Source organism: Neophocaena asiaeorientalis, unplaced genomic scaffold (assembly GCF_003031525.2).
Source record: "Neophocaena asiaeorientalis asiaeorientalis breed wild unplaced genomic scaffold, Neophocaena_asiaeorientalis_V1.1 scaffold313, whole genome shotgun sequence".
NCBI classification, from domain to species: domain Eukaryota; kingdom Metazoa; phylum Chordata; class Mammalia; order Artiodactyla; family Phocoenidae; genus Neophocaena; species Neophocaena asiaeorientalis.
The window spans coordinates 1,020,823-1,045,208 of record NW_020175412.1 but is presented as its reverse complement, the minus strand read 5'-3'; the positions used below and the strand labels follow the sequence as shown (position 1 = coordinate 1,045,208).

At 40.0% G+C, this 24,386-nt stretch overlaps 1 protein-coding gene across 1 annotated transcript in view; it reads right to left on the bottom strand.

Annotated features, from left to right (window-relative positions):
* Positions 1–1,698: 1,698 nt before the first annotated feature.
* PHF8 (PHD finger protein 8) overlaps positions 1,699–24,386 on the bottom strand; it is a gene marked incomplete at its 3' end in the record, with an annotated part of 62,096 nt that continues 39,408 nt past the window's right edge. The window contains exons 12-19 of the mRNA XM_024767176.1: positions 22,251–22,340; positions 20,246–20,548; positions 19,379–19,482; positions 14,930–15,108; positions 14,561–14,646; positions 13,915–14,048; positions 12,973–13,286; positions 1,699–1,794 (exon numbers count right to left, since the gene is read on the bottom strand). Coding sequence (XP_024622944.1) covers positions 1,699–1,794; positions 12,973–13,286; positions 13,915–14,048; positions 14,561–14,646; positions 14,930–15,108; positions 19,379–19,482; positions 20,246–20,548; positions 22,251–22,340 — 1,306 coding nt within the window. The remainder of the gene's footprint in view (positions 1,795–12,972; positions 13,287–13,914; positions 14,049–14,560; positions 14,647–14,929; positions 15,109–19,378; positions 19,483–20,245; positions 20,549–22,250; positions 22,341–24,386) is intronic.

The window sequence follows — 24,386 nt, the reverse complement described above, 5'->3', positions numbered from 1 at the left end:
AACACAATATTGTAAAGCAACTATACTCCAATTTAAAAAAATCAAAATGGTGGTATAAACCCTATTATCTTGAATTTTGGAGGCAACTACCAGAAAAATGAAAATGACAAGGTTGCCTCTCAGGCAAGGGACTGGAAGTAGCAAAAGCAGAGGCAGAAGACCATTGCATTTCATCCTAAACCTCTCTGTACTATTTGGTTTGCTACCAGATATACACATTATTTTGATTAAAAGGCAAAAAAAAATTTTAAGTAGGATATATGACTGTGATTTCAACCATAAAAAGAAAAATGCATAGGAAAAAAGACTAGAAGGAAATATATCAAAACTCCCCAAAAAAAAAAAAAAAAAAAAAAAAATCTTAACAGTGGTTGCTTCCGGGTGGCAGAATCATGGGTGATTTCTTCTTTATACTTTCCTCTATTTTCCAAATTTCCTATTATGCTAAAAAGCCAGAAAGTATAGGAGAAAATAAAATCAGAAAATAGGCCTGAAGAAAGAAAAAAGAAACATTTGCTGATTGACTCACTAAGAGAACACTTTTCAGGACTGCCCTGCCACCCCATTCCTCCAATCCCAAGCAAATACCAGAAAGGTCAAATAAGGCTGGGTGGGGACAGCACACCCTTTATTTCCTGGGGAACCACAGGGGTACTGTGATGCCAGCACCCTCTGTGGCAGACTGTTGCAGTAATGGCTCTCAATTTGCTCACATGTCCTTGTGTGCATAGGAAAACTTTGCAGTTCCCACTCCCAAGAGATAGAATCTATTTCTCCACTTTTGGAATCAAGGCTTGGCCGTGTAACTTGCTTTGGCAATGGGACAATGGAAAACATGACACAACAGAGGCTTGAAAAGTGCTTGCATATTGGGCTTGTCCTCTCTTGCTGCTGGACACCCTTCTGCTACCTTGTGAAAAAGCTTAGGCTGGCCTTCAGGTGGGTGAAAGACCACATGGAGAGAGGCCCCAGACACCCCAAATTAGGTCCTGGACACCTGAAGGAGATCTTTTTAGACCATCCAGCCCCAGGCAATCTGGTCCAGACTGGAACAATAGTTCCGCCAACCTACAGAATCATGAGAAATGATCAACCGTTGTTCTAAGACACTAAGTTTTAGATAGTTTGATTCAGCAAAAGCCAACTGACATACCCTCCAATGAAAAAACCACCCAGCCAGGGAGATGAATAAAATTCTTTTATTACCCTCTAAATTCCATATTCATCTCAAAACTCATTCATTCTTCCCTCCTCAGAGGTGGCCTCTCAGCCAGTACAGGTAATAATCTAAGGAGTCTTGGGCCTTGTAGAGCTCAACAGTTAGCAGAATTTCCCTCCTTTGACAACAATATTATTATCAAAGGGCTGGGATGATGGTAGCAGAATGTTCTCAGGAGCCTTAGACTACTTGCTGAAATCTGCTCAAGGTCTTCCTCTTTTCATCTCAAGCCATGTAATATCAAAAGCAACATGCTCCATTACCTCTGATTTTGCTGACCTGAGTGCACGAACTCTGTGTCTTATTGATTATTTTTGCTCCAGCACCTAACATGGTACCTGGCATACAGCAGGCACTCAACAAATGTTTGCTGAATAAACAAATGAGTGTCTTCCTATATTAAATGTTCCACCTAGCCAGTGGGACATATTTTCCCCCCAACCACCCCCACAGAGTTTAAGGACAGAATACTAGATCACCTTTAGGACTCCATGGAGCATCATCTGAATTCTTCTTTTTCTTGGGTCGAGATTTCAAAGCAGGGTCATCATCGTCAGACTCCAGGGAAGGGTAAACTGCAGTGAGAGGGAAAAACAGGGTAAAATGAGATCTCATCCAGAAGGGTGATGACAGAATGATACCTACCTGAGCTCCTCCCACCCCCCTACAAGTGGACCCTTTACTTAATCCATACTCAACTGTAGGAATTCTTGAATATGCCACATACTTTTCATGTCTTTCTACTTTTGTACCCTTGCTGCAAATGTCCTTCTCCCAGCATCATCTAACTCTGATTTCACTCACCCAACATCCATTTAGTGAGTAACTTCATGAGTTAATGACCATACAAAATTCAGCTTTAGATTCACATCCTAAAGAAGCCTTCCCTCTTCTCTTAATCTCATTCAGATGCATCCTCAACTCTCCACAGTATTCTGTGCATACCTCTATTGGAGTTGTTATATAGTATTTAAGAGATGATTAGTAAATGTCATCCCCAATTTACTGTGAGGGCAAGGATATGTATTATTTGATTTTAAACTAAGGGAGCTGAACATAATGAAGAGTGGGTGCTCAGTAAGTGTTCGCTGAATTAATGGAAAAAGAAATGGTTCACACAAAGGAAACAAAAAGACCACTTAGGCTGAATTGGGAACAAGATTATTATAACTGAATGATGCGAATGACAAAACACACATATATAAGTATCTCAACCTATATAAATACATAGAAACATCCAGTTTTATCATACACATGTAACACCTATACAGTTTAATAGGAAAATGGTCTAGAAAGGTCCTACTGATGAGGTCAAACTCTGCTACTGCTAAACCTAAAAGAGAAGCAAAGTGAGAGTGAATATTTCCTCCTAATGACTACTCCCATTCCTCCTACTGATCAGCTTCAAACTTCTCTAGAATTCTGCTTCATCAGAGGAATCCAGTCTCCCACTTCCTTCCAGAAGGGTCTCTCTGTAGGAAAATGAGTCCATTTTTCAGGCCTTCCTCCTTGAGCAAAGAAGTAAAACACCTCTTTGACTCATTAAAAAAATTTTTTTGAATTTATTAATTGTCCCTAGAAAGAAATGACTACTGGTAACAGTTGTTTGAGAAAGGTTCCATCCCTACTAGACTAATGGCTGTCAATGTTATTTTGTTGGGTTTGAAAGGTTTTTCCACCTAAAGGAAAGAAGTGTAGTATGGTAGAAAGACCTTGAGTCTCAGGATTAGACAATTACTTTGAAATCCTGGACTGACCCACTAGCTTAGTAGCCTAGGAGAACTGTAAGTCTCACTATCTTCACCCATAAAATTGAAATAATAGATGAACCTGCCTTGCAAAGTTCTGAGGATTGAGAGATAACAGGTATAAAGTAACATACAAAAGGAATTCCATTCTAAGGTTCATGTCTTATTCAAGATGGAATAAGATGTAGAAAATAATTAATTTTAGACATTTAAAGAAAATACAAGTTAAAATACGCATATTAAAAATACAAGGGTAGGGCTTCCCTGGCGGTGCAGTGGTTGGGGGTCCACCTGCCAACGCAGGTGACACGGGTTTGTGCCCTGGTCCGGGAAGATCCCACGTGCCGCGGAGCAGCTGGGCTCGTGGGCCATGGCCGCTGAGCCTGCGTACCGCAAAAAAAAAAAAAAAAATACAAGGGGGGGAGGAGGGATGCCTCCTCCAAAAATGATGGAGTTGGGAGCTCCAAGGATCTGTCCCTCCACTGAAGCAACCATTAAGCTGTCAAAAACTACAATAATCAGCTTTTTGGGGACTCTGGAATCCAATCAAAAACTTATAACAACAAAGGGGATGCTTAACAAAGAAAAAGCCTGCTTAATTAAGGCATTTAAGGAAAATTCTGTCAGGAAATCTCAGCTGACTGCTGAGGCAATGGAACAGATGCTTCAGTGACCACACACAACAAGGAACACAGTATTTGCAAAAACTCATTTGGAAAGTCATTAAATAAATAGATAACTGTAGCTCACCATAAGCAACAACAGCAATCTCTAGGGAAGAAGGAAGATATGACTTCCAGAGTTATCACATTATAATATTCAAAAGGTCTAGGTTTCAAACAAAAATTATAAGGCATGTAAAGAAACAGGAAGTTATGTCCCATTTACAGGAAAAATATTGATAAAAATTGTCCATGAGGAAGCTCAGACATTGGACTTACTATACAAAGACTCTAAATCAACTGTCTTAAATATGATCAAAAATAACCATATCTCTGGAAGCAACCTAAATGTCCATCAGCAGAGGAACAGATGAAGAAGATGTGGTACATATATACAATGGAATATTACTCAGCCATAAAAAGGAACGAAATTGGGTAATTTGTGGAGACATGGATAGACCTAGAGAGTGTCATACAGAGTGAAGTAAGTCAGAAAGAGAAAAACAAATACGGTATATTAACACATATGTGGAATCTAGAAAAATGGTATCGATAATCCTATTTGCGTAGCAGAAATAGAGACACAGACGTAGAGAACAAATGTATGGATACCAATGGGGAAAGAGGAGGGGTGGGAGGAATTGGGAGATTGGGATTGACACATATACACTACTGATACTATGTATAAAATAGATCACTAATGAAAACATACTGTATAGCACAGGGAACTCTACTTAATGCACTGTGGTGACCTGAATGGGAAGGAAGTCCAAAAGGGTGGGGATATATGTATATATGTATGGCTGATTCATTTTGCTGTACAGTAGAAACTAACACAACACTGTAAAGCAACTATACTCCAATAAAAATTAATTTTAAAAAACTGTCCTTTGAAAAGATCAATTAAATTGATAAGATGCCAGCAAGAATGACAAAGAAAAAGACACAAATTACTAACATCAAGAATAAAAATAAAAAGAATAATAAAATAACATCAGATAAAAAATGTCACTAAAGACTTCACAGACATTAGAAGGATAATAAGGGAATACTACAAACAACTCTATGCTCATAAATTCTACAACTTAGCTAGAACGGACCAATTCCTTGAATACCATGAACTACCAAAACTCACCCAAGATGAAATAGAAAACCTGAATAATCCTATATTTACTAAAGAAAATAAATCCATAGTTAAAGCCTAAAAATGAAATCCCTAGGCCCAGGTAGTTTCACACAAAAATTCTACTAAACATTTAAAAAACCCCACTAATTATACATAATCTCTTCTAGAAAACAGAAGAGAAGGGAGCATTTCCCAACTCATTCTTTGAGGCCAGCACTGACTGCCCTGATACCAAAACTAAAGACAGTACAAGAAAAGAAAATTATAGACCAATATCCCTCATGAACACAGACACAAAAATCCTCAGTGAAATACTAGTAAACCAAATCCAGTAATATATAAAAAGAATAATACACCATGAGCAATTAAGGTCTATCCTGTGATTTCAATTCTGGTTTGATATTTCAAAATCAGTCAATGTAACCTACCATATTAACAGACTAAAGGGAAAAAACCACATGATTATATCCACTGGTGGAATAAAAACATTGGGAAAACTCAATATTCATTCATTTTAAAAAAAAAACCTCTCAGCAAAATAGGAATAGAAGTGAACTTCCTTAACTTGATAACCTATACAGATAATATCACAATAATGAAAAGACTAAATGCCTTCCCCCTTAGATTGGAAACAAGGCAAGGGTGTTAGTTCACTCTCACCACATCGTGCTTGAAATTCTAGCCAGAACAAAAAGGCAAGAAGGAAAAAAGACATACAGATTGGAAAGAAAGGAATAAAACTGTACCTACTTGCACATGACATGATCATGATCATCTAGACAAAAAAATACCAAGAACATACAAAACATTCCTAGAATTAATAAGTGAGTTACCAAGGTTGCAAGATACAAGGTCAACACACAAAAATCAATCATATTTATATATACTAGCAATAAACAGTTGGAAACCAAAGGTTAAAAAAGGTACCATTTACAGTATCTCCAAAAAACACGCAATTCAGGGATAAATCCAACAAAAAACATGTGTAGAACCTGTATGCTGAAAACTATGAGACACTGATGAAAGAAACTTTTAAAAGAGTAAATATGGAGGAACATAACCATGTACACAGATTAGAAGATTCAATATACCTAAGGTGACAATTCTCTTGCAGTCCTTGTGTAAAACAGTTTGGTGGTCCCTCAAAGAGTTAAACACAGAATTATCATATGACCCAGCAATTCTACTCTTAGGTATATGCCCAAGAGAAATGAAAACATGTGTCTACACAGAAACATGCACAAAAATGTCTACAGCAGCATTATTCATAACAGCCAGAAGGTGGAAATAACCCAAATGTCTATCAGCAGATGAATGGATAAATTGTGGTATAACCATACAATGGAATACTAAGTCAACCATAAAAAGCAACAAAATACTGATACATCCTATAACTTGGATGAACCTTAAAAACATGGTAAGTGAAAGAAGCCAGACACAAAAGGTAACAAACTATATGATTACTTTATATGACATATCCCAAACAGGCAAATCCATATGGACAAAAAGCAAATTAGTGGTTACCAGGGGATGAGGGGAGGGGGAACATGGGGAACAATTACTTAATGGATCCCGGGTATTTTTCTGGGCCCATGAAAATATCTTGGAAACAGAGGTGGTGGTTGCACCACATTGTGAATGCGCTAAAATGCCACTGAACTGTACACTTTAAAATGTTTAATTATATGTAATGTGACTTGTACCTCGATAAAAAATAAAGATCACAATTCTCTCTGAATTGATCTATATATTTAACACAATTCCAACCAAAATCCTAGCAGAAATTGTTGTGGATTCAGACAAACTGATTCTAAAATTTATATGGAAAGGCAAAATTGAAGAAATCATATTACTTGATTTTAAGAATTAATAAAGCTTCAGTAATCAAGATAGTAAGGTACTGACAAAGAGATTGACACGTAGATCAATGGAAAAGAACAATTCAGAAACAGAGGCACACAAATATGGTCATTTGATTTTTGACAAAGGTACAAATGCGAGTCAATAGAAAAATAAAATAAAAAATAGTCTTTTCAAGAAATGGTGTTGGAACAATTGGACATCCATATGCAAAAAAAAAAAAGGTGAACCTCAATCTTTAGTCAAAATGGAACATGGATAGAAATGTAAAACCTAAAACCATAAAGTTTTTAGGTGAAAAAAAAGGAGAAAATTGTGCCCTGAGTTTACAGAAAGAGTTGTTAAATAAGACACTAAAAGCATAAGCCATGAAAGATAAAACTGATAAACTGGACTTTCTAGAAAGTGAAAGTGTTTACTTTAAGAAAGAAAGTCTTAAGAGAATGAAATACAAGCCACAGACTGGGAGAAAATATTTGCAAGTCACTTATCTGACAAGAGACTTGAATCCAGACTATATAAAGAACTTTCAACGCTCAACGGTTAAGAAACAACCTAATGTTTTAAAAGGCAGCAGTTGTTCAAAGTGTCTGTTTAGACATTTCAAAAAAGAGTATGTGACTGGCAAATAAATACATGAAAAGATGTTCAACATCATTAGCCATCAGATGAGCCACTAAATGAGATATTGCTACACACCTATTAGGATGACTAAAATAAGTATACTGACAATACCAAGTGCTGATGAATATGCAGAGCAATTAGAACTCTCACACATTGCTGGTGGGAATGTAAAATGGCACAATCACTGGAAAACAGTTTGGCAGTTTCCAATAAAGTTAAAGCATCCACTGCTCACATTGTTCAGGAATCCCATTCCTAGGTATTTATCCTAGGGAAATAAAAACTCATGTTCACACAAAAGCCTGCATACAAATATTCACAGCAGCTCAATTCGTAATCGCCCAAAGCTGTAAACAATCCAATGTCCTTCAGTGGGTAAATGGATGAAGAAACTGTGGTAGAGGGACTTCCCTGGCGGTCCAGTGGTTAGGACTCTGTGCTTCCACTGCAGGGGGCATGAGTTCAATCCCCGGTTAGGGAACTAAGATCCCACACGCCACATGGCAAGCCAAAAAAGCCCAAAAAAACAAAACAAAACTGTGGTAGATCCATACAATGGAAAACTATTCTTCAACAAAAAAGAACAAGCTATTGATATGCAACAACATGGATAGAATCTTAAAGGCATTATGCTAAGTAAAAGATACCAGTCTCAAAATATTACATACTGTATAATTCCATTTATATGACATTACATACTGTATAATTCCATTTATATGACATTCTGGCAAAGGCAAAATCACAGTGATGGGGAACGGTGGTTGCCAGGAGTTAGGGGTAGAGGGAGGGCATGACTACTAAGGGATAACATAAGGGACTCTGGAGGGGTTCTGTGTTCTGCTCATTGTGGTGGTGGTGGTGGTGGTTACAAGAATCTAAGCATGTGTATACCAACAAAGCCAATTTTACTTAATGTTAATTTAAAAAATAAAATTTAAAAAACCCTTTATCGTAAAAAAAAAAAAAAAACACTTTATCAAAAGGGAAAACAGACTGAAAATAAATGAACAGAGCTTTCAACTCAAGATGTTGTACAAAGAACATTAAGAAAAAGGAATAAAACAAAACCAGAAATTAACAGTAAACAAACACCAAACACTGGAGATAATTAGTAAATCATCAAATAAACTAGACAAACTATGTTAAACACCACAACCAAATACAGCTAATTTCAAGAAGGAAATATCAATTCAAAACCAGTAATTCTACTAATGTAAATCACCATTAGCAAATTAACAGAAAACTATGTGTTTATATTAAAAGATGCCCAAAGATCATTTGATAAAACCCAATTCCACTCTGGATTTTAAAACAAACAAAAACTTCTCAAACTCCCCTGAACTTCATGACAGTAGTCTAACAGAGCCCTACAGAGCCCTACATACTGAGTGAACAAACACTAGCAGCATTACCTTTAAAGTCAGACACAACACAAGGATGCCCCCTATCACCATTACTACTCAACACTGTAATAAAACTAGGAAAATCTAGAGGTATGAATACCAGAAAGAAAGGGGGTGTTATGGGCTAATTGTGCCCCCGCCCCAAAATATGTTGAATTCCTAATCCCCGGTACTTCAGAATACAACTGTATTTGGAGATAAGGCTTTGAAAGAAAGTTAAAATGAGACCACTAGGATAGGCCCTAAGCCAATCTGACTGGTACCTTTTTAAGAAGAGATTAGGATATAGAGAGTGACACCAGGGGCCCATGTGCACAGGGGATGACCATGTGAAAAAGTAGCAAGAGGGAGGTCATCTGCAAGCCAAGGAGAGGCCTCAGGAGAAAGCAACCCTGCTAATACTTTGATCTTGAACTTCTAGCCTCTAGAACCGTGAAAAAATTAATTTCTGTTGTTTAAGCCAACCAGTCTGTGGTATTTTGTTATGGCAGCCCTAGCAAACTAAGATAGGGGACACAGATCACCTACCTCAAGAGCCCAAGACAATTAGCTGAAAAACTAACAGAACTAATAAGAGCATATAAGGCAATCCAACACAGGATCAATATAGAAAAATCAACTATTCTCCTGCATACTAGCAACAGCCAATTGGAAAATATAATAGATAAAAAGATGCCATTTTCAATAGGAACAAAACTATAAAATAAAATACCTAGTAATAAACTGAAGAAGAGATATACAAGAAAGCCTGAATAAATAGCAGACCATGTTTGAAGATAGAAGGACAAGATGGCCTGTTTTGTGGCTGCTCAAAGGTAAATGGCAGAATGATAGCAATGTCATCCAGAAGTTGCACTGGTTCAAAGGCAATTTTCCCTGGCATGTTGTTTTTAACCAATCAGTGGTGAGTTTTCTCATATTTCAGAGAAAACCTTAGCTATATATGAAGACCTACACACAAAAGCTAAAAATCCTGCAATAGTGCCTCCCGTCAGAGGAAGGGTAAATGGTGGCTTTGTTTTCTACAAAATTAAGTTCTGTTGGGAGAGGAGGATGGTGGAGAGTGCAGCTGAAGACGTTGTGAAGACAATTTCCCCTGTGTTTAAAAACAAAGGACTTCCCTGGTGGTGCAGTGGTTAAGAATCCGCCTGCCAATGCAGGGGACACGGGTTTGAGCCCTGGTCCGGGAAGATTCCACATAGCACGGAGCAACTAAGCCCGTGTGCCACAACTACTGAGCCTGCGCTCTAGAGCCTGCGAGCCACAACTACTGAGCCCATGCGCCACAACTACTGAAGCCCGCACACCTAGAGCCTGTGCTCCGCAACAAGAGAAGCCACCCGCAACAATGAGATGCCCACGTACCACAACAAAGAGTAGCCTCTGCTTACCACAACTAGAGAAAGCCTGTGCACAGCAACGAAGACCCAACAGAGCCAAAAATAAATAAATAATTAAAAAAAATAAAAACAACAACAACAAAAGACTGCTGATGACTAGGCTCTGGATCAGATTTTAATTTGATAAAGCTGCTATTTATCTTAAGCAAATGCCCTCAAGAACCAACATCTGGAAGGAGGAACCTGAGCCCAGGCAGAGTTTAGGGCTACAAAGGATCCACTGACTACAATGCTGGGTGCAAATGCTGATGGGCTCTAACCAGGCAAGGATTACTATTAGGACTGTCATTATCTGGGCCAGTGTTTTGGCTTCAAAGCCACAGAGATTTTGAGGGGTATACCCCTTTCTTTTTCTTGTAAGCCCTATTATTTTTAGTGTACAAATCTTCAGGACATCTTTCAGAAATGTGTATATCCCACTGTAGCAGAAAGGGCTCTGATGAAAGATGTCTGTCTCCATAAATTAATCCATAAATTGCAAATGCCATGCAATCTTAATAAAAAATCCTAATAGGATTTTTCATGGAGTTTGACAAGTTGATTCTATAATCCATCTGGACTAGAAAAAGCTCAATAATGGCCTAGAAATTCTGGAAAAATAAGAACAAGTAGTTGGGTACCTCCTCATTAAACTGCCTTTCTAGTGTTGCTGGACAAAGCAGGGATAGGGGAAAGCAGACAGAGGTTGAGTGAGTTGTTTGTCCTGAGGTAGGACTAGTGAGACCAGGTCCAGATGCCTTGGCTATAGGTCAATGTGACTGTCTGCTGAAGGTAAGATGGATAGCCAGGGAAACTTGGCAACAAACTAAGACCAATCACAGCTCAACTCAGAGATGATGGGCTTGCTGAACATCTGTATTCTCCTCAGGTCCAAAGCAAGTTATGCAGAGGGGATTTGCCCTACCAGACACAAGGTCTAGAGTAACTAACCTATGAGGTAGTGCCACATGAGTGGACAAGTTGGTTTTATGGAACAGAATAATATTAATAACATCTAACACACAGCACTTACCATGCGCTGGGCAATGTTTTAAGTGCTTTATGTATAACTCATTTAATCCTCACAACAACCTATGAGGTAGGTACTATTATCAAAGAGAGGTTAATTAGCTTGCCCAAGGTTACATAGCTATTGAGGAACAGAACTGGGAACAGAGTAGAAAAACAAACCCAGGGAATTGCCTGGCAGTCCAGCGGTTAGGACTCTGCACTTTCACTGCCAAGGGGGTGGGTACCCACCCCCCACCCCCCGCCAAAAAAATGAAAAAAGAAAAACAAATCCATATATATATGGGAGTTTAGTTTAGGACAGAAGCGGAGCTTCAAATCAGGAGGATAATTGATGAACTAGTCAATAAATGGTATTGGGGAAAATGACTATCCATGTGGAAAAAAATACAGATTCTTACCTCTCACAATTCACAAAACCTAATTCCAGGAAAAAAAGCTAAAATTTTAATTTCTGTACAAGTTTTAGGTGAAAATATAAGAAATTCTTCTTACACAAAACATAAAATACAAAAAAAATTGATAAAGACAACTATGTAAAAACTGAAATCTACTACATGCTAAAAGATACCATAAGTAAAATTAAAATGCAAACAACAGACTAAGAGAAAATTTTTCAACACTTGCAGAATATATAAAAAACACTCCAACAAATCTAGAACACATAAAGAACTCCTACAAATCAATAAGAAAAACTAACATCCTGAAAATGAGTGAAAAACTGAATAGATAATTCATGGGAAAGGAAGAGCCAATAAACATAAAACAAACAAACTGCAACACCATTTTTTGCCATCAGATTGGCCAAAATTAAAAAGGCTGATAACATCCACTGTTGGTAAGGCTGTGGGAAAACAGGTATATCTCATACACCACTCATATACTGACCTTTTGGGAAGGAATTCAGCACTATCAACATTTATGTCGTACATACCTTCAACTCAGCAGGTCTAGCTACTTTACAGAAATGTTAACGGGCACGTGGGCACAAAAGGTTATTTATAAGAATTTTCAAAACACTAAAAATTAGAAACAACCTAAATGATAATCAGTAGGAAATAGTTAAACATATGATGGTATACCTATGTTACAGACTACTATGCAGCAGGTAGATCTCAATGCATTGATGAAGTGTATCTCTAGGTACTGATGTTGAAAGATATCCAAGTAAGTTGTAGAACCACACACACTAAACCAAACTATACCTCTATCTATTTATGTCTACATATGGGTATAAACACAAGAAAATAAAAGGTATACATCAAACTGATAACAAAGGTTACCTTTGGATAACCTTTCTCAGAGGGGGAAGAGTGTTAGTCAAAGGAAATTTCTGCCTTCTCTGTCTTGTTCTAATTTTGGTCAATGAGGATTAATTTTTAAAATAGTATTAAAACAAAAACCTACATTAAAGTCAGCTGCACTATACAAAAAAGTGCTTCATACATTGTAGTACTCAACAAAGTTTACTTTACAAAAAAGGAGTCATCTATTAAATGTGAAAAGCCCACCGAAAAGTCATCATAAACCTTTGCAAGGGATGAACTGAATGACACATAATACAAATGATACAGGTAATGGAAGTAAAATAGGCAAGAGGGAAAAAAGAGTCACCAGCAGTGAAGATTGGACAATGCTAAAAATGGTTAATAGCTAATTATAATAGCTACCATTTTCTGAGGGCCTCCCATGAACAAGACACGGTGCCAGGTGCTCTGTGCAAGCATCATCTCTAATTCTTACATCAACCTGTGAGATATCCCCATTTTATAGATTAAGAAAATACAGCACAGAGAAACCAAGTATCAGGTTTAAGGCCAGGCCTTTGCTCACTACAGGCTGTCCTGGATTGGATTTGGGATTGAGCCTGGGGCTAGTGGGGAGCCCTCCTGGCCTGGACTCAAGTGCTCAGCTGCCCTTACTATACTCTGCATCCTTGAAGCATGCTCCCAAGCTGTCCTGTTCATCGAGACTGGCGTTCTCCTCCTCCTCCTCGCTCTCGGTTCTCCAGTACGCTGGCCGCTTGATGGGCCGCTTCCCTGGGGTGCGCTGGGAAGCAGGACTGCTAGACACTGTGCCCAGCCCACTGCTGGAACTCCCACTGCTTCGGTCCTGCCCCCCGGTCCACCAGGCCTGCAGGCTGGAGGTAGCTGGCGAGGATGATGAGGACTGCAGGTTGGCCATGCACAGCATGCCCTGGATGGCCTCCTGAGTGCTGGGAGAGGCAGGGGCCTCGCTGCAAGGGACAGAGGAGAAATGCTGAGGGAGTTTCTCTAGTTGTCAGAGGAAATCAGTCATCAGAAGAGTCAGGGAGGAGGGACAACAGCTGCCGGGGTCAGGGTGGGAGGAAGGAGGAGAGAACCATCCCAGGCGAAAAACCAGAAACCACACTAAAGATCAAAATAGTATCAAAGACTATTTTCATAAAAAGGCCAGTCCTTCTTGACTCGTCTCTCCATAGACAGCAGGCAAGATGGCAAAAAGAGGGGTGCACCTCCCTTCCTGTTCACCAATGCTGCATTCTTTCCTTTTTCTTTTTTCTTAAAGCAAGGCCCAGAAAAGGCCCAGCTCTCCTTCCATGCCTCTTCTAACTTCCAAAAACCCCCAAACTTATTACCCTTGAAGTCCGTATTATCCTCTCTCAGTCAGATCTTAAGTACCTCGGGACAGATTTCATGTCTACTTTGTTCTTTCAGCCCAAATGCCCTGGCTAATTTTTGTCCCTTTATTTTATTTTATTTTTTTTTGTCCCTTTAAATGACCCAATTAATATCTACTGATTGGTTGACCTAGCCCTTTGGGTGGCAGGTGGGGGTGTGTGCTGTCTGAACACCTAGAAAGGGGAGATAAAAGCCAGTACTCACGTGAGGGCAGCATAGTCAGGTCCCCCCACCTGCCTGCTGGCCTTGAGCAGATCAAGAATTCCACCAGCTCCACTCCCGTTTCCAAGCTTGCCTTCGACCCCTTCTACCATGTCCTCATCTGTTGTATAGTCCTCCTGTTGGAGAAAAAGGATATCACCTCAGCTGCCCAGGGTTGGTCTGGTAAGGCCCCAATACAGGGTTGACAGTCTCACTCCTGATACTAATATCTTCTGAGCACCAAGTATCTACCAAGTACCAAGCAGAATATTTGTTCTTTCATCTTAATCTCCACAGCATCTTTGTGAGGCAAGTCTAACTCCCATTTTACAGATAAGGAAACTAAGGCTCAGTGAAGTTAAATAATTTGTGTAAAGTCACAATCAGATATTCCAAATCAGATACTCTTTCTGCTACATCACACTGCCTTTTATTCTACTCTATATTAAAGAATTTTAAAAATATTTCAACTAAAGTATAATCTTCCACTTATATGTTCAGGAGCACTTAGCCCACAATCTTTCACTTTATAAATATTTTAGGAATGGAATGCATAGGATCTCTCCCCCACCCTCAACTAGAATGACAATCTGTATTCTGTCTATGTAACCAGAATGAGCAGAAGATTAGAAACAGGGCAGGCCCCTACCTCAATGTCAAACTCAACTTCTCCTGGTTCACGAACTCGGTTGGGGTCAGAGCAAGGCTTCGCACGGGGCAACTTTCGGGGAAATTCTAGAAAGCAATGGAATGCACTTATCATGAAGCTAAGATTAGCATCTGAGCCAAACACCCAGGGGAAAGAGAATAAGACTATAATTTTCCTGAAAGTAATGACCACAGACAAGTAATTTAGGGAGGTTTGGAAATAAATCTCTAGAGCAAAGGACACATGGAAGCCTACAGAGCTGGTAAATCAGAATGTCAACAAGCTCAGGCCTAAGGTCTTGAGTCTATCAAGCAGACCAAAAACAAACTGAAATGGGCAGGGCAGGAAAGAAAAAGAACAAGTACACACTTGGTCTTATTATCAGGGTTGCCTTCTCCTTTCCCAGTCTCTCGTCAATCTGCAGTTCATCATCTGAATCCAAGTCAAATTCATCCTCCATCACATGTTCTGCCACCAGCCTAGCCTTGTCTACCTTCTTTGTGATCCTGGCTCGCCGAGACTTGGATAAGCTCTTTACCCTCTTGGTACTGGAGAGAGAGTGAAGGTGAACATAAAAACAGTCACACTCGATGGCAATTCTACCCAAATTGATCTACAGATTCAATGCAATCCTATCTAAATCCATCTAGTTTTGTAGAGATTAATAAGCTGATACTAAACTGTATATGGGCATACAAAGGACTTAACATGGCCAAAACAATTTCAAAAAAGAACAAAGTTAGAGGATTTATACTACTCAATTTCAAAATTTACTATAAAGCTACAGTAATCAAGGTAACGTGATATTGCCATAAGGATAGACATACACATCAATGGAACAGACCTGTGAGCCTAGAACTAAATGCTTAAATTTTTGGTCAACTGATTTCTGACAAAGGTGCTTATTAGGCAATTCAGTGGAGAAAGAATAGTCTTTTCAACAAATGATGCTGAGATAAGTGGATATCACATGCAAAGAAATGAATGTGTACTCTTACCTCATATCATACACAAAAATTAAAAATGGATCATAGATCTAAATGTAAAAGCTAAAACTATAAAACTTCTAGAAGAAAATATAGGAAAATATCTTTGTGGCCTGAGATTAGGTAAAATTCAAAACATTTGTGCTTCAAAAGACACCATTAAGAAAATGAAAAGACAAGCCACAGACTAGGAGAAAATATTTGTAAATCATTTATCTAGAAAAGGATTTGTATCCAGAATATTTAAATAACTCTTAGAATGCAACAAAAGACAAACAAAACCAATTAAAAAATAAGCAAAAGATCTGAATGGACATTTCTCTAATGATGATATATAAATGGCTCAACATTATTAGTCATTAGGGAAATGCAAATCAAAACCATAATAAGATACCACTTTACATCCATCAGAATGGCTATAATCAAAAAGACAGACAATAACAAGCATTAGCCAATATATGGAGAAACTCATAATTGCTGGTAGGGGTGTAAAATGGTACACGCTTTGGGATAAATTTTGGCAATTGCTTAAAAAGCTAAACAGAGTTACCATATGACCCAAAATTTTACTCCTGAGAAACAAAAACATGTCCACACAAAAACTAGTACTCAAATGCTCATAGCACCATTATTCATAGTAGCCAAAAAGCATAATCAATCCAAATGACCATCAACTAGTGAAAGGATAAACTAAATGTGGTATAGCCACACAATGGAATACTATTGAGCAATAAAAAGGAACAAATTAATGATACTTCTACATCATGGATGAAATTCAGAAACATTGTTAAGTGAAAGAAGCCAAACACAAGAGACTACATATGTATGATTCCATTTATATGAAGTGTCTTAAAAGGCAAATCCATAGAGATAGAAAGTAGATTAGTGGTTGCTTGGGCCTGGGGAAGAGAACCAGGACTGACTGTAAGTGGATATGAGGGATCTATTTGGTGTGATAGAAATGTTCCAAAATTATATTGTGGTGATGGCAGCGTATTCTTTAAATTTACTAAAAGTCATTTAATTGTACACTTTAAACAGGTTAATTGTATGGTATGTAAATTATACCTCAAAAAAGCTGTTAAAATATATAAAGGAAGTAGAAAGAACTCAAAAGTGGCTTAAATAATCCTGTTACACATGGTAAACAATATTAACCAGTACAGACTGCTCAAATAAGCCTTACAGTTAAGACAAACAAGTTTTTGGTAAATCAGTACACTTGACACATTCAGCAAATAGTCATTTGGTGAACTGGATTTTAGTGAATTAGCTGTTTTCTACCTCATAGGGTTGCTGGGAGGATTAATGAGCTAATGTAGAGACTGACACATGGCAAGTGGCCCAATGGTAGCTAATCTTATAGTTCTCTGGGCCTCACTTTACCACATTAGTAAAATGGGGATAACAACACTTACCCTCAGGGTTGTTGTGAGGACTAAATAAAATAATGTATGTAAATGTATAAGACAGAGTCTGACACAGAGCAGGTGCTCAATAAATGGTAGCTATTTAACCTTGATCTTTTATTAACTTCTAATAATGAAAAATCTCAAACATATATAAAATATTAAAAACTTCCATGTACCTATGACCCAGCTAAGTTTTAGCAATTATCAACACACAGCCAATCTTGTTTCATCTACACCTCAGTCCCCACAAAACATGGCATTATTCTGGAGAAAAGATCAGACATAATATCATATCATCTATAAATATTTCTATACCTTGACTCCCTAGGTTCACTTAGCAGCAGCCTCTGGCAGGTGCAAAAAGGTAACAAGCAGCACAAGAAAGACTGGTGAGGAAGGGAAAAATGTCTCATTGTGTCCTCAATAGCCATTATAGGCTGGACCCTTAGGACTCTCAATTTTCTCTTCCCCAGCAGACCAACCATGGGTTCTAGACAAAGGCAATGCTCAACAGTCTCTCTAATCTTATTCTTCAGTAACTATGTTCTCAAATAACAAGGATAGCTCTGCTGCTTTCAGAATCTGCCCTGCCCTCACACTCCCTTTTCCCTTATTTCCCAGCCAGGTAGACCTACTACACTCACCCTTGGGATCTGAAAACAATCTTTTCCTACAAAAAGGCTGTTAAGGTATCCTTGTCGCTTATGTTCCTACACTGTTCATACTCTCTACTTAACTCTTGACTGCTCCTGTCTGGTGTTCTGAGTGTCCAGATGGTAACTTTTACTGTCTTCCTTTGCCTCCCTACATGTTTGAGGGTTTCTGATGACCTACTTAGCTTCTGGCCATACCCACAACCATCATCATCACCACCACCACCATCACCTTTCATCTTCAACTTCATCATCATATTCATAAGAGCGACCATTTATTAAGCATTTACTATGTGCCAGAACCTGTGATAGGCACTTTACATGCATTACTTCATTTAGTCCTTCAACAACCCTAAGATAAGTTTTATCTATAGAATAGATAAAATGAGGACAGAGAGGTGCAGATACGTTAATTAGCTTGTCAAAGTCACATAGTGAATATGTGACAGAGCAGGGATTCAAATTCGGGATTGTTTGATTCCCAAGCTGGAGCTTTTTGCCAAGATGTGCTTTTATTTTATTCTTTTAGAAAACATTCTGTTAAAAATTATTTTAGGGTTTCCCTGGTGGCACAGTTGTTGAGAGTCCACCTGCCGATGCAGGGGACACGGGTTCGTGCCCCGGTCCGGGAAGATCCCACATGCCGCGGAGCGGCTGGGCCCGTGAGCCATGGCCGCTGAGCCTGCGCGTCCGGAGCCTGTGCTCCGTAACGGGAGAGGCCACAACAGTGAGAGGCCCGCGTACCAGAAAAAAAAAATTATTTTAAGAAAAGTAATATGTGCTCGCTGTATAAAATTCAAATGCTTTTGAAGTGAAAATTTCCTCTCTTGCTTCCCCTATTCTACTTTCCAGAGATAACTACTGTTACAAGTTTGGTGTGACAAGTATAAAATATGTGACAAATATATTTATTTGCATGGATGTGTATAAACATCTCTGGAAGGAAATCGTTGACACTGGTTTTCCATGAGGAGGGGAACTGGGGAACAGAGAGGAGTGGGAGCAAAATTTTTCACTATGTATTCTTTCACACTTTTTGAATTTTAAACCACATAAATTAAATTTTAAACCTCTTCAAAAGGTTAAAGGAAAAGGTCTGTATGTTGCTTTTTTACACACACACACACACATATGTGCATACGTGCTTTTTTAAAAAATTAAAATGAACTATTCCTATATATTATCTTGCAACCTGATTTTTTCACTTAAAATATATCTTGGAAATCTTTTCATGTCAATAGATAGTAAACTCATTCTTTCTAAGTTACACAGCATTCTATTCCATAGATGTACCATAATTTATTTATCCAACCTTTATTGATGAACGTTTCCAATTGCTTACTATTACAATGATACAGTGACTACTAAATATTTCTCTTTACACACCTGTGCAAATATTTCTGCAAAATAAGTTCCTAAAAACTGAATTGCAAAAGGTATATAAAAAACTAATGCTCTTAACCAGTATGCTGTACTACCTCCTATTCCCACCAACAGTTCTGATCCACTGACTTGCTGAAATTTCTAGAACTTATATAAGATTTTTCTCAGGATTGCCAATTAGTTCCAGACCTCTCCCCCTTCCCACCCCCAACACTACCATGGTTCTCTGTACTAAGGAATGTTATCTGATAATATCTGGTTATTTCCCCAAGCACAGTCCCTCCCTCACCCATGTCCCAGCCCCAGGTCCCAATTCCATGCCTTGTCTTAGTGGCATATTGCCACCAACAATCCCAGCATCTCTGCTTCTTCTCCCCACCTCACCTGCCATTAGACATCAACAGGGCCAGCGGGCCCTCATTCCCATCAAGGTCCAAGTCTGGCGAGTCATCATCTGAGTCATTCAAGCAGGTACCAGTGATGTTGAACTGTAGGAGGAGGAGGCTCAGTTGTCACCTGTCTGGAACTCCCATGTGAATCAGAATGACCAGTTCCCTCTGGTTTCACTGGTTGAGTTCACTGTCAAAACCACCTGAACCAAGGCCTTCTGCTATGCTGTCCCCCCACCCCCAACCCAAATGATCACAGGAGCAGAAGGCTGAGAATGTATGGCTGGCTCAGGGGAAACCTATCCATCTTGCAAAACATGTTCCCTAAAAAGAGGTGGAGTATCTTCACATGCCTATGGAGGGCACCACAATCTTGAAGCAAGGTGGAGCCCTGGAGGAGGGCTTTTCTCAAGAACCTGTTCAAGACTCCAACCTGCCACTCCTATACCATGCTCTCAAATGTCATTCCCATCCCAGCATTTCAAGATTCATCTCAAGTGTCATGTTTACTGAGAAGAGCTCCTGACCATCGCCCCTACCCAGATAGAATCATCCCCTCCCGTGTCTCAGGGTCCCACACATACCCTTGATCGTGGCATCCACAACGCTTCATTGCACTCATTTCTTTTTATGCCTATCTTTCTCACTAGCCTGTCAGCCTCTTGAGGGTTACGTCCACAGCACCTATCACAGTGCCCAGCATAGACAAGATCTCAATAAATGTCTGTTAAATGAGTGGGACTGGTAGCCAAACACCAGGGGCCCTAAGGGAGGTGGGAGGACAGGAGAGCCTATCCTTTTTATACCCTGCTCTTCCAAGGGACCCAAAAGGGTTGGGCTGAACCCAAGGGCCAGCACCCACCTTTGCTTTCTGGGAACAGCCTGTCTTCAGTGCCTGATGACTGTAAGTATCCATGAGATTATAGCTCAATTGGCCAGCAGGCCCCAAGGCTGAGCTCTCCTTGCCCTTTCGCTCTGCCTTCTTGAAGAATTCCTTGGGCTTCAGGCCTTTCTTCTTTGAACCACTTTTGGAGGGCAGTGACAGCCTGGACATGGATACTGAAGTGGAATGGGCTGGCCTGGTTAAGGGAATGGAGCCGGCTGGGAAGATCCTCTGCAGCCCAAAGATATTGCTTGTCTTCCCAACGTTCTGTTGGAAGATATCCTACAAGAGTGTTAGTACATGAGGGGGTTAGAGCTTACTCAAGGGTTCACTCTGCACTAAGAGCAGAGGTATGTTTATGGCACTGGCAGTACTGCCGTGAAGGGGCTTAAAGATGCTCCACATATGCACTTATGCACACCCTAGTTTTGGCACAATAAGTCATCAAGAATTTACTGGGTGGCATTTCTTTACCTAGCCATTCACGAGTAAGGAGAAGACGAGCAGAGGAAAAGCTCAGCACTACTGTCAAAACCGGAAAGGAAAAGACTCCAAGCGCAGCTGACATGAGACAGAAAATAATTGAGTACTAAAATGTGTGGTTCCAACTCTAAGGACCACAGGATTTGAGAGCAGGACAGCGGTTCTAGTCCTAATTCTGCTACTAGCCTCCCACCTTCATCTTATTCATAGCAGTTATGCTTTGATTGGTTGTATATATTGAGCTTCCACATTAAGATTTCATTTGAAAAAAAGGATTTCATTGCTTCAAAACATTTGAAAGCCAATGAAAAATATATGATCCATCTCTTAAGTCCTCTTCCAACCAGCCCAAAGTTCTGTGTATATAAAACTGGTTTAAGTGGGAAGAGCCAGAGAAAAGGTAGGCCTAAAACCCTGAAGGATTCTGACAGATGGAAGTGGTGGAAAATGAGGTAGGAGGTGGACAATGTAAGCTATGGTGTAGGCAGTGAAACATGCTGCAAGAGGTGAGGCTAGAACCCCAACTTCACAGTAGCTCACTCTGACCACCCTTCAGCACAGATTTAGTGCCTATATCCTGGGCACTAAATGGAACCTTACAGCTTCTGAGCTAAAGGAAAGTTGAAACTTCCTCAAGTCCAATTCTCCTCTGGTGCCTTTGCTACTTCACCAGCCCACACTGAGTTCTCTCTTTGCTGCAGTCTATTAATAACAATGGCTCACATTTATTGAGTACTTACTCTGCCAGGCACTGTGCGAGGGGCTCTATATACATTAGCTCTTAATCATAACAAAACTCTGAAAAGGTGGTGTTATCCCCACTTTACAGATAAGGATACTGCGGCTCTGAAAGGCTTGCAAATGACAGAGCAGGAACCAGAACCCAAGTTTCTCTGAGTCTCTTACCACTGCACCTTACTGTCTCGTGGTATATGCCACCTGTTGAAACATGGCTTTGTAATCATCTTCAACCCGGGAGAACTGTCATTTTGTAGAATGTAGAGACTGAGTCAAAATATTAATAACAACAACTACTACTACTACTACTACTATGACCTCTGCCACCCACAACCACCATGACCCACCAGCAGAATTTACTGAGCACCTACTGTGTGCCAAGCCCTATACTTAGTGCTCAACCTGTATTATCTTACTCAATCCTCTTAATAATCCCTCAGTAGTTATTAGTTATCCCCACTTTAGACGTGAGGAAACTGAGGCTCAGACAGGTTAACTTTGCCCAGGTTCCTCTACTAGATTGTGAGTTCTTTGTGGGCAGGCACTGTATTATTTATGTATCCTAAGCACCTAGCCCAACATGTGGCACGCTTGAGGCACATAATAATTATCTGAATGAATGAATAAATGAATGAATGAATAGGGTCCTTGGTGGGGTCTTCCCAATCCTTCCCCTGAGCTCTCATGCCAACTGCAAAAGCCTGACCTGCCACTTGAGCCTTGAGCCCTTCCCAAACGCCTCCCCTGCTCCCATGCTTCTTACTTCCACCAGGCGAATCTCCCTAGCCAGATCTTTAATGAGCTGTACGGTCCGCACTGTCTCTGGGATCTCATCCTCGTGGTCTGGCAGAGCCTGTCAAACAAAAGGCATGAGGAATAGATCCACACATAAATGAACTGATTTTCAACAAAGTTACCAAGGCAATTCAATGGAGAAAGGGTAGTCTCTTTAACAAATGGTACTAGACTGATCAGATATCCATATGCAAAAAAAAGAACTTCATTCCATATCTTGCACTAGACACACACACAGACTCAAAATGGATCACAGACCTAAATGTCAAATCTAAAACTATAAACCTTTTAGAAGGAAACAGAGGAGAAAATCATTGGGACCTTGGGTTAGGCAAGGATTTCTTAGGACATAAAAAGTATGAACCATAAAAGAAAAAACTGATAAATTAGACTTATTAAAAAATAAAAGGGCTTCCCTGGTGGCGCAGTGGTTGAGAGTCCGCCTGCCGATGCAGGGGACGCGGGTTCGTGCCCCAGTCCGGGAAGATCCCACATGCCGCGGAGTGGCTGGCCCGTGACCCATGGCTGCCGAGCCTGCGCGTCCGGAGCCTGTGCTCCGCAACGGGAGAGGCCACAGCAGTGAGAGGCCCGCATAGTGCCAAAAAAAAAAATAAAAAAAATAAAAAATAAAAAAAAATAAAAACTTCTCTTAGAAAAACACTGTTAAGACAAACCACTGACTGGGAGGACATATTTGCAAAACATATACCTGATAAAGGACAGTGTCAAGAGGTGTGAGGAACTTAGTTGTGGCTTGAACCACACCCCTCAGAAAGTCAAGAACCTCAGCAAGATCCCTGGGGACAATCCAGCCTCTCCACTTGTGAGGACAGAACTCAATGTTGAGCAGCTACAAGCCCACAGCTAGCCCAACAGCAACCCAGGGAGAGACCTGTTGATTGTCTCTCTTTTAATTCATTTGCAATCTTATTTATCAATACATCTCTATGCAGACAGACAGCTCAAACTTTTCCTCTGTGACTTCTTCCACCAGTTTTGACTTGAATTCTGTATCCAGAGGACTGATAAAAATTCCTCAGCATTTCCTCCTTGCTTCCCATGGTTTGATTCCTTTAACTCTTTTAATCCATCTGGAATTTATTTTGGTGGCTGGGCAGTGATGGGGGCTGAGAACCCATGTGACCCAGCTGGATAACCTTGACAGCTCCCTCCTCCCAGCCCAGGGGGCTCTGGAAGGGTGAAGGAGCAACTGCTTCTCTTCACAAAAGAGAAGTTGTCTGCACTTCACAAAAGACTTCTCCCATGAGTGTGGCTCCTCAGTTCTGTGTCCTACTCTCTTCCAGCTCCCTTTGGTCACACTGTTGGGGCCATCCTTTGGTCCCTGAGGCCATCCTGGCTCAGGACATGAGTGCTTAGGACCTACCCACCTCCCTCCCTTTTCGTGTTCCTAGGACAGAGTCACTCTGAAGTTCACTTCGCGGGAGGGTCAGGTGTGGATGCAGAGTCAGAGATGAAACCCAAGGTAGCCACACCTGAGGGATGTGGCAAAACAGAATCGAAGGCTAAGGCCCAGGTGCAGTTGAGTCCAGGGAGCAAAAGAAGGCCCAAAACATGAAGTCCAAGGATATCTGGGGGGAAGGCTGCCAACAGGAAATGGGGAGATTGTGCACATTTAAGCCTGCAGTGGCTGAAAAGTCTCCTCAGGCTACTGTATGCAGGGGAAGGAATCTACAAAGAGTATCAGAAGCATAAAAGAATATATTGATATTTCCTTTTTTTGCATTTCTTAAAATTGGTTTTTAAATAAATTCAACATTTTGAGTAGGTAATCCATTCATGTAGTTCAAAAATCAAACAATATAGAAAGATATATATTGAAAAGCCTCAGTATATATCTGACCCTGCCATCAGCTCCCCTAGCCCACCCCAACAGGTAACCACTTTTATTAGTTTCTTCTGCATCCCTCCAGATTGTGTCTTCAGTCAAATACAAGCACATACAAATATAATTCTTCTTTTCCCCCCTTTTACACATAAGGTAGCACACTATACACACAGTTCTACACTTTTACATGATAAATTCTGGAGATCTTTCCAAATCAGTACATAGAGAGCTTTCTTAATCTCTTTTATAGCTGTTTAG